We start from the raw sequence: 10,985 nt of genomic DNA, 5'->3' as shown, positions 1-10,985 counted from the left end.
TTATCTTGTAATGTAGAAACGGGGACTTGCGTACCTCCTGGCATCCATCATAGCGTGTGGGTCATCTGGGTTGACCACATCATTCTGGTTGATTCTCATGGGTTCTCTGGGCATGTGGGAAAAGTCTGCTTGCTGCTGCAACAGAGATCCAAACGCGGAGATCTTTCTCTGTGGGACCAGGATCTGGTGAGGATCTATTGGATCGATATCTGCACTTCTAGTATTTCTGTGGGGCTCAGGTGTGTTGAATCGAAACAAAGGGATTTCATTTCTCCTGGACAAAAACTGCGAGTATGGTGGTGGATTCATACCAGGGAAGAAAGCTTGTTTAACCCTGCCTAGGCTAACCAGAAAGTTGTGTTTGGGAGACTGGTACACATCATATCCATTTTCCAGCGTCCTGTGGTTGAACATGCAGTCCTCTTGACTGAAGTAATGCTTAGGAAAAAAAAAAAGACACCTGTGAGCAGAGGGATTTGGTGAGGGTCAAGTGCTGAAAGGAAAGAGGGATGAGATCCAGCAGCAGGTGTTTTTCTGATCTGCCAGCCCTGTCACTCAGACAACTCATGCTCAGTCAAATGTAGAATCATAGAATCGTTTCAGTTAGGAGAGACTCTCAGGATCATCAAGTCCAACCATAACCTAACTCTAGCACTAAGCCATGTCCCTAAGAACCTCATCCAAACACCTTTTAAACACCTTCAGGGACGGTGACTCCACGGCTTCCCTGGGCAGCCTGTTCCAATGCCTAACAACCCTTTCCATGAAGAATTTTTTCCTAATATGTAATCTAAACCTCCCCTGGTGCAACTTGAGGCCATTTCCTATTGTTCTACCACTTCTTATTCGGGAGAAGAGACCAACACCCTCCATGCTACAACGTCCTTTCAGGTAGTTGTAGACAGCGATCAGGTCTCCCCTCAGCCTCCTTTTCTCCAGGCTAAACAGCCCCAGTTCCCTCAGCTGCTCCTCATCAGATTTGTGCTCCAGGCCCCTCACCAGCTTCATTGCCCTCTTCTGCACTCTCTCTAGTATTTCAATGTCCTTCTTATGATGAAGGGCCCAAATCTGAACACAGGATTCAAGGTGCAGCCTCATCAGAGCTGAGTACAGTGGTACAATCACTTCTCTACTCCTGCTGGCCACACTGTTCTTGATACAAGCCAGGATGCTGTTGGATCTGTGATTCATGCCCATGTTTTCAGCAAAGGTATTATAATAATGACATTGTTTTCTTTCAGAAGGCTGCATTGTCTGAGCTACTCCTGACCCATGGCTCTATGCTATAACAGGAATTCACATTGGTCCATCACTGGATCTCATTCTGCTCACATTTACCCAGGCAGGAACTCAGATGATATATTTCAGCTCTACAGCTCAATACAATCAAAAGAGAGAAAAGTTTAACCTAAGTGGCAGGTCCTTAGCTCCCTTACATGTACATCCTCCTGCTGTAGCGATGCAGATTTGTCCTAGCTAAGAAAACAGGCACCACAGAAGCAGACCGCACCTGCCTTCCAGTCTTGAGTCTTAGTAAAGCTTACTCACCGAACCAAAAATGTTTCCTTTCATGTCCATGCACAGGTAGCGTCCACTCTTCACACCTGTGATTATTACGGAGCCAGCACCCTCGGACTTGATCATTAGAGCACCTGTTTAGAAAAACAAAGATGTCAAATCCAGGACCCAGTTCGACACTGCACCATTGCCTTACAGGTCCACAGATGATCTGTCTGGAAGTGTCCTCTGGGGGTCTGAACCAACCTCCCATGTGAACTGGAGCTATTTCCCGCTCTAGATCAGGTTACCCATGGCTTTGTCTGTCTGAGCCTTGGAAAGCTCCTGGGATGGAGATGCCACCATGTCTCTGGATGTCCCGTTCCAGTGCTGCACTAAACTTCCAAAGACAATTATTTTCCCTCTGGAGTCCCAAACCACAGTCTGGGGCTATTGTCCTTAGTTCTGTCATTGGCCACTCCCAAAGGGAGTTTGTCTCCTTTGTCTTTATGACTGCCCTGTGGTATTAGATTATCCTTACCCTCCTTTTTGCTATGCTAAACAAACCCAGCTCCCTCATCCTTTCCCAATAGAGTGTGCTCAAGGCCCCTGACCATCCTGAAAACCCTCTGCCAGACCAGCTTGTTTCTCCACATCTATCTTGAACTGGGGTTGCTCTGGTGCCCTGGTGCAGTTTCACGGGTGCCGAGTAAAGTGGGAGTAGTAACTTCCCTTGACCTGCTGACTGCAGTAGGTGGTTTGCCCTCCTCTCCAAGTGAGTGTGCTGTTGACTCATGTTTGACTTGGTGCCCACTGTAGCCCTCAGGTCCTATCCAGGAGGGCTGTACATGAGCAGCTTCCTCCCAGCCTGTGTGGCTGCAGGGGGTTATTACACTCCTGGGGCAGAAACTTAGCACTTCTCATTTGTCTGGCATCTCACTGGGCAGAGATTCAGTCACTCTCCTTTTCATGACCCCTTATGTTTTCTGATTTCCACCCTCCCTGCTCCACCATTCCAAATATTGGTGTATTTGCTTCATGGCAAATATGGGCAAGATATGGTATTTCACTGGCTCTTCTCTAAAACATCACATTGATTCTTGACCAACATATATAAAATGAGTTTCATAAAACCTTGACATATGTAGGAAGAATAATAACAAGACAGGGCAAGCATGCATGCAAATGTTTCATTAGTAATTTCTAAAAAAAAAAATAAAATAGAAGAATCCTTGATCCTTTTTTCTCCTTGATTAAATTATAACTTTTAAATACATCCTTTACTCCTTATATACCTATGTAAAAACATCATTACATATACTTACATTTTTGATTGAGTGGATGAGGAAGATGCTATGCAGCAATAATAATAAACATGGTTTTATGATGACTAGCCACTTGTGATTTGAGTGCTGTTAGAAGTACTTTTGAAATGCTATGAAAGAACCCTAAGTATTAAAAAGCCCAATTATTTTTACTAACTATAGTGTTTTGGCCAGGTACTCAGCAAAGGAAGAACAATACCCTAGTTTTACATGTAAATAAACTATGATGAAACAATCTGAGAACTTTTTAGTTACAGTAGGAAATGGTTACTCCAGAGACTGAGCACTTCTTTTCTGACAGGAGTTGGACTCGACGATCCTTGTGGGTCCCTTCTAACTCAGGACATTCTACGATTTATTCCATGATTCTATGACGGTCTGGCCTTTCATAATTTCCCACCGTTTAATCAACTGTTGCATACTCAGTTACCCATGTTCTATGCACAGCTAAAGACACAAATTTGAAGCTTGTCTCACAAAACAATTTCCAATGCAGAGATGCATTGATGTATTTGGAAGGAAATAACCTAGTTCAAGTAGTTATCAGCTCTCTACCCCAAAATAAAAATTTTACAGATGCTATCAGTTTTCCACCACTGCTGTGGTGAGTTTCCTCAGCGCAGTTCCTTTGGTGATACTGTCACTGCAAGGGGAAGTAGCTATTTAGGGGATTTCATCCCAATCTTTAACAGGAACTTCCACAAGAAGCTGTGGGTAAAATCAGGAGGTGAAGGATAATTCAGGTAGTTTTTGCTTGCAGAGTATCACAGGAACTTTACTTCTCTTAGGTGAGGAATGAAATTCCCCATCCACTAGATTTTTTTGAAGTGATTTTGTTTATTTGTTAAACAAAAGGAAGTTTATAATTACATATGTTTTCCATCTCATATCTATAATCTTCTGACTCCCCACCTAGTGAGAGGAGGGGATTTTTTAGAGGTAGTGAGAAAGTAAAACTCTTTTTCTCCCTCCCCTGCTCCTATAAAGCTACTTACTGTAAATGGTTTGGTGAGGAGCGCCATCAACGTAGCCATCAGCATTGATTTGGAGATGGAAGCTGTTCCTCTCTGTATCTGTGTAGAGGTGCATGAGGTGATCTCCGTTCCCCCAGCTGGGATTCAGCAGCGGAGAGGAGTTGGGAAAGGCGAGGGCAGCCCTCAGGCTGGAGAGAGCCAGCAGCATGTAGCCCAGGCAGCTGTAGGGACTGTTTTGCGGCATGGCTCAGTGGTCCCAGCTCTGGTCAGTATCTACAACTCGATGCCCCTCTGTGCTTCTCCCTTGCCCCTTGGTCGCCTGTGTCTGGAGCATGAATCTTCAGATAGGTTTCCCTTCTTTTCTGCAGGGGCTTATAAAGGGCAGCGAAGTGACGTCACACAGGAAAAACTTCTCCACATCCTTGATTTTTGTCAAAGCAACATTTTAAGTGTCCTGAAACCTCAAGGGAAGGATCTCTGGCTAAGGTGCGGGGTGGAAAAATGTAAGGTTTCTAAAGACAGCTCACAAAAGCTAATCATATGTTCAAATGTTATCTACAACCCTGTGACATCTGAAAGCTTCCCACGCCCCTACTGTTAGGTCCAGGAAGAGCAATCCACTGCACTTTGCTTTTACTGAAGGGAATGACCCTTCAGACCTGCATTATTTTTTCTTTTTCTTTTTTTTTTTTTTTCAGATATGTTTATTCAGATTCCTACCTCCCCTCTCAGTTTCCAAACTACATTCTGATTTAGTGAAAACATTGAATACTGCTAACATTTTTTGCAAATGTATCAAAAACTGCTGTTAGGTTGTCACAGGCCTGATTACCCCTTCATCACGGTCTAAGTTTAGCAGTGAGCCTGTTGGGCTGATATTTGTGCCGCTCCGCTTAAGCAAAGGAAACTTGATATGAACACAACCCACTTCAAATAAACTGTCTTCTTTATTTCTGCTGTTTCATTTTTAGTCACCTCAATAATTTAAAGTTGGCCAAACAGCTGAAAATTACTTGTAAAACACTCAGAAGCTGCATGTTTGCTCCTGCATTGCACATCTGGCTGGCAGCCTTTTAGAGTCATATGGGTTAGCATGGCCAGCAGATCTAAGATCTGAATCAAACCTGAAATATTGGCACATTTTTACTGCTTCAGGGCACAGCGAGCAAGCTTGGGAGAACTACAAAGGGACATGACCAAGCTGATAAGTAATAAATGGACAGCGATGTTAAAAATATTCCAAGACACAATGCTTGCTTTTCAGTTGTTCTGCCAATGTTCTGTGTCTTTACAAACAAATAGTTTGATTTTTAAAATATGGTTCCATTTACTGTATGAAAAAGCTGTACTAATGAGACACTGTATACAGGTAAAACAATTATGATAGGAATAACAGGCTATAAAACTAGTCTGTGTTAAGGTTTCGTTCAAAAATTAGTATAAAACTGAAAAGAGTACTAAGCAATAAATTAATATATATTTTTTAAAGAAATCTGAGGGTTTTAATTGTAGCAGTCTTAGGTTCAGTTACTGTCTCTAGTTGGACACAGTATGCAAAATTCTTAGTTTCATTAACAAGCTGTGGAGCAGTGCCATCAGCAACAAACACATTATGGATTGATATAACTGTAGCCAACTGCAGAAGTTGATCTGATTTTTTAAAAATTGTTTAAAATTAGCAAAACTCTGCCAAATTCTTCTGTCACACCTGTGTAAATCCAGAGACTTGCATCAGTGTGTATACACCTGTGTAAATGACAGCATTTTTAGCCAAAGTGTATAAGGGTCATATCTTAAACTAAGTAGACTGACAAAGCTGTCTTCACTGAGAGGCAATCTAGGCTACCGATGTTTTACTGGTTATAACATCTGAAAAGCTTTACTTTCATTTAAAAGATAGCTTGGAAGGAAAGGAGGGTTATTTTTTCTTCTCTTTTTTTAAAGCAATGCATCTATTTATTGCTGAAATTATTTACTAATATTTTTCGCTCTGGATTAAAACAAATGTTTGTGGGGGTTTTTTGTTGTTTGTTTGTTTTGATTTTCTTTTGCTCCCTTTCATTAGATTACCATGGAAATGTGCACATGTATACCTCAGAAGCAATTGCAAAAGTTTCTGTGAGAAGCATTTATAGAATAGTATGTCCTCTTTGAATTTTTTGTGGTTCTTTTGTGAACGCAGTTTTTCTGGTTTGATATCTCATATTCATAATGAAATTTTTCTGTGCTTGCCATTATGCACGGATCTGATCTCTCTCTGGTGTCTTAGCTGCAGAGAAGCAGTTCTCAGATGTTTGAAAAATTTTTTCAAACCCCATTCTAGGACACGCCAGTTGTAGGCAGCTGTTTCATTTTTTTATATGTCAAGGAAGCAAAAACTTCTTTCACATGCTTAAATTGTTTGGTGTTTTCAAAAGTTTCCCATAGGGTCAGCAAAACTCCAGATTTGCTGAGTTCTGTTCAAGCTGCTGAGCTAAAGCGAATTTGTTTAAGTCTCTGCTTGTGAGGATGATAACGCAAATTTTGCCTTTGCATAGACTTCTTGTTGTTGTTGTTGTATTAAACTTATAAATAACCACTGCATATTTTTTTTTAACAGTCCATTTCTTTTTTATTTCAGGCTGATCCATTTATTCCCTCTGTTGGTATGCTGCTTACCTTCTCCTACCCATTCAGCTGATGAAGTAACTAGGCATATGAAAGCTTGCTTACTTTTTCAGCTATGTCCATTAGTCTAATAGAGGTGATGGCAACCTTTCTTCTCGTGTATCATTATGCTTTTTCATCAGTAACAACAAGAGTTCTGCCACTTTTACCATGTATGTCAACATTGCTTTTTTAGGTCTCTATATTGTTCTGAGATGCTTGACCATTTTGAAACAGCTTTTCTCAGTTCTCAGGAAAGAATTAGCTGCAGAGTCTTACAGTTTTTGCATGGTTTAAAGAAAAAAAAAAAAGGAACTGAATTTGAAGACCAAAACCATTTCAGTGAGCTTGGAACTGCTGTTCTTCTTTATCTGCTATGTTAATCCAAATGAATAATACAGCTAATGCTAAGTTTTGTTCACACGTAGAAACAGCTTAGTCCCTCCTCTGAGGACCCTACATTTTTAAGCATATAGGAGAGAAAGTGTGTGCTGTGAAAACAGCACCATGAGCTTGAGACCTGTGGGTGGGAGAGGACAGGGCTGACCTATGCCTTAGGACTGAACACAGGTGTTGCCACAGTCGGGATGGCCACATTTCCACGTTTTCCACTTCTCATTGCAGGGATGCTACACAGTCAGTGTCAGGTGGCACAAGGCTTTCCTTGGAGCCATCCTGAAAGGGCAGCTGGGGGACAACTCCTAAGTACCGCCTACGGAGGATGTGGGCAACTACTGAGACAAAGTAAAGAAATGTGCCCTTCAGAGGAAAGTTGAAAGCAAAAGATGGATAAGACAGGCTTCAGCTTGCAGGCTGAAATTCGTTTGAGAAAACAATTGATGCTCTGACCCTTAGTGGGTCTCATTCCCCTCCATCCCTCTGCCATGCCTTCATCCCAGGCCCTCTCCTGCTGCTTCCTTGCTCCAGAAGCAGCGCAGGTCTGGCTAAGCCGGTCAGTCTGGATGCCCAGCTGAGCTGGATGTCTCAGCTGTGATCCCGGTAATGCTTGTGCCTTGCTGGTACGGAGTGTGCGAAGAGTGCTAGCCCAGGGCACACAGCAAATGGGACACAAAGCACTGAATATCTGTAAATGAACACCATAAATTTCTGTGCTGAGTAAAGCAAATGTTCAGTGGAAAGTTTTGTGATTTATTTAAATATGATCAGTTAACTGGAAATTATACCCAAAACTGTGTACAGAAGGTCATGGGAGAAGCATGGGATGGGGGTCATGTGTTGGGGTCATGGGAGAAGCATGGGATCTGACTTCCCCTCCATTTGACTGCTTTGAGTTTCAACCTTCGGTAATTTTTTAATTAAAAATTACCTTTTCAAATCTGTAAAACCATGATCTCAGCAACTGTATGTCACCCCTTGTCCAGCTGCTACCAAAGTAACTACTTTCTTTTATTGCTTATCTTTTCAGTCAACTGCAGAGGACTTACAAGAGAAAGGCAAGCTTTTTTCCACAAATTTAAGTTGCCACAAGTGATTTTTTTTCTCAGTTACGTTTTGCAGACCCCTTGAAAGTGCACCATCAAAAATTTGCAGATTAAAAGTTGGTTTTCCTTCCAGGATTCTTCTACAAGTAAAATTCACGTTCCCTCACAGTGCTGGGCTACCTTTCATCGTACAGGAGCATCTGTAGCACTATTGCTTAATAAGGTATATTGACTTATGTTTAAACAGGTGTGTGGTTTGTCCTTTTCCAGAACTCTGTGCTCTCTGGGTATTCGTGATGGCCTCAGGAAGCCTCTTGCTCTCCGCTGTTTCAAAGACCACAAGGGAGTTTGTGTTGACAGATTTAAAACTACCTCTGCTTTTAAACAGTTTTCTTTGCACTGCATCTCTTCAAAGAGGTCAGAGAAATCAGGGGCCCTTCTCCCTCCCTTCTCTTCCTTAAAATCACTGTAATAACTGGCTCTGGGACAATCACATCATCAGCGTTGGAAATACAAGGGTGGAGTGCCTCTCCAGAAGTTATTCTAGGAATAATGACGCCCTAAGTCAACGGTACGTACAGTGGATGCTCTGTGTGTATGTGTGTGCATGAGCCTTTGCCACAGGCTTCACCCGGTGTTGTTAAACACATCCTGAGTGACCTTATTTGGATGTCCCATTCTTGTCACACTGCCCACGACTAAAGAAAACATCCTGGCTATGTTCACCTACGTGAAACAAATGAGGTAAGCACAGCCCACTGGCTCTGGGACCGCAGCATGTACCAGCAGTTTCTGCAATGTGCTTGCCAAATATATTGTTTTGGGTCCTCTATTTTTTTTCCTCTCACCCTTTCTCTATGCAGTAGACATTTTGGAAATCCATGTCCAGTTTCAGAAGCGCTAAGTCACCTGCACAGACAGCTCAGACAGCGATATTGCTGGAGTAGCTTCCTCAATGCATTTCTCTACAGGATGTGCGGTCTTCCAGAGAAGTGCGTGTCTTTTCTTCTTGGCACTTTAATTCCAGTTAGATAGAAGACTGGCATAAGCTCTGGTTCATGAGCCCGAAAGGGGGGGATTGGCTTTTTACTGGTGGCTTTAAGGAGTGTGAGCTTTCAAAATTTAATATAACACAGACAGGCAGAAAGAGAAATCCCCAGTATTTCACTGTATTCTGAAGAGGAGGTAGATAAGAAATCAGACTTCCTTGCCTGTAAATGTCCCAGCTGGACGTTTGTGATGCTGTTAGTGTTGTTTTGCTCTAGCTAACTGAAATGAAGGGCCTCATTCCTCCTCCAGCTGAAATCCTTGGCAGAGCTCCCAGTCAAAGCAGAACCAGTCCCTAAAAGGTCGTGTTTTCTGAACAGACAGCGTTTCTGTCATTTTAAAGCATCTGAATTTTCTTAGGTATTGTGGAATAGAGAATGGTTACAATCTGTGGTGAGAGCTGCTGATACCCTCCATTTCCAAAGAGATGCTTCTAGTTAATTGGAATGGAATCTTCTGGGTTGCGACACCTGTTCCTCTGGGGATGGGAAGCCCATTCCTGCTTCTCCTGCAGCTCAGGTCAGCACCTGGACACAACCAACCCCACAGATCATCTAATATGCTTGATGGTAGGTAGATGAGACAATGTCCTTGACCTAGGGTGAAACAAGTGAGAAAAGTTGGTCAGGATCTAAGGGTGAGTCCCAGCGTAGAAGTAGGAGGCAAATGGTCAGGGTAAGAGGTGTAGCTGTGAGGGGGTACCCCAAGAAAGTAAAGAAAGAGGGCATGAAGACAAGACCTCTTTTCATGTTAGCTGTGGTAGATGCTGCTCTTTGCACATGAGCAAACTCCGAGGTAATCTGCTTGAAAGATGCAGGTGTCTGAACCAAATGCCCTTTCTCAGTGTCTTGTGGTATCAAGCTCTCCTGATAATCTGTGGCTTAAAACATGTATATACATTTTAAAAGATATATTTTGATCTCTCAGTGTGCGACTTGTAATTTCATATGAGGTACCATAAAAGTGAAAGAGTTTCAAGTTAATTCTGCTCCTATGCATGTACTTGTATCAGCTTTCAGGTGTTTTTTGTCCTAAAAACCAGACAGCCCAAGTCAATCTGATTTCTCACACGGAGATCCCTCCGGGCTTTCATGGAGCGTCCTTGGACTGTTGCTCTTGCTGCTGAGATCCCAGCCTGAAAATCCTGATTTGCTTCAGTCCACCCTTTATAAAGTAAAATCCACATGCCCAACAGGAAGAACGTGCAGCACTTCTCCATCCCTTGTTTCACTGCATGACCCTCTGGCATCCATGGTTGGATCTCCATTGTTTCCTGTGTTCCCTAATGCAGAATAACTAAATTCTTTTTATCCTGGCAGACCTGAGATGAGCAGGACGTTAAATGTGTGCCAGGTGGCTCTTGCCTGGCAGGTTGACTGTGGATTGAGACGCGGGTCCCAGGGTGGCAGATCTGGCAGAGCCCTGTCCGGTCTCCTGGGGTGAGCAGCAGCTGAACCAGCAGCTGACGTGACTCTGGAGCTGATAGCGCTGAAAGAACCAATGAGATGTTGCTGCTTTATTTATTTTTTTTAAAACCAATAACATAACTATGATATCTTCCATTTTGTCTGCAGGGGAGGGGAGCAAAAAGATAAAAAGCAGCCTCTGAAGGACTCCTCCTGGATACACTCTAGTTTAAAGGCTGGCACTCAGCTGTTTGTGAAGCATTTTGCCCACAGTGGATCTGTCATATTTCACTTCTGTTCAGTTCTTCTTAGTACCGAAACAAAGTCAGTATAAACAAAAATCTGCCCTTGGGGAAGGCTTCTTTTCTTGTGCCATATTTCAGACTTGAAACAGAAGCATTTGTGTACTCAGGGTTAAAGGGAACCTAAATTGATGCTCTTATCATGTTTGGTCTTTTCTTATGGCTGTTTATTGAATCCGAACTCTCATAGTCAAATGTTGCTGAAATAGTGTTGCTATTGAACTGGTCAAGGGATGGATTTTTTCTCCTGCACATCAACACACATGAAGCAGAGAACTCAGCTTTATAGACACCTCTTTGGATGTGTGAACTCCTTGTCTCTTGTAAAAACCTGCATGGTTTGGTG

The 10,985-nt window shown here is 42.6% G+C and overlaps 1 protein-coding gene across 1 annotated transcript; it reads right to left on the bottom strand.

Annotated features, from left to right (window-relative positions):
- FGF23 (fibroblast growth factor 23) lies at window positions 1-4,040 on the bottom strand. The gene is made up of 3 exons (XM_065658658.1): window positions 3,818-4,040; window positions 1,549-1,652; window positions 1-438 (listed from the first exon to the last, which is right to left on the bottom strand). Exons 1-3 carry the CDS (start codon window positions 4,038-4,040, stop codon window positions 1-3), a joined length of 765 nt encoding a protein of 254 aa, XP_065514730.1.
- Window positions 4,041-10,985: the final 6,945 nt, after the last annotated feature.

The sequence above is a fragment of the Caloenas nicobarica genome, chromosome 1, assembly GCF_036013445.1.
Source record: "Caloenas nicobarica isolate bCalNic1 chromosome 1, bCalNic1.hap1, whole genome shotgun sequence".
NCBI classification, from domain to species: domain Eukaryota; kingdom Metazoa; phylum Chordata; class Aves; order Columbiformes; family Columbidae; genus Caloenas; species Caloenas nicobarica.
Note: the sequence above shows the minus strand (reverse complement) of the source record. Positions and strands in the feature narration are given on the sequence as shown.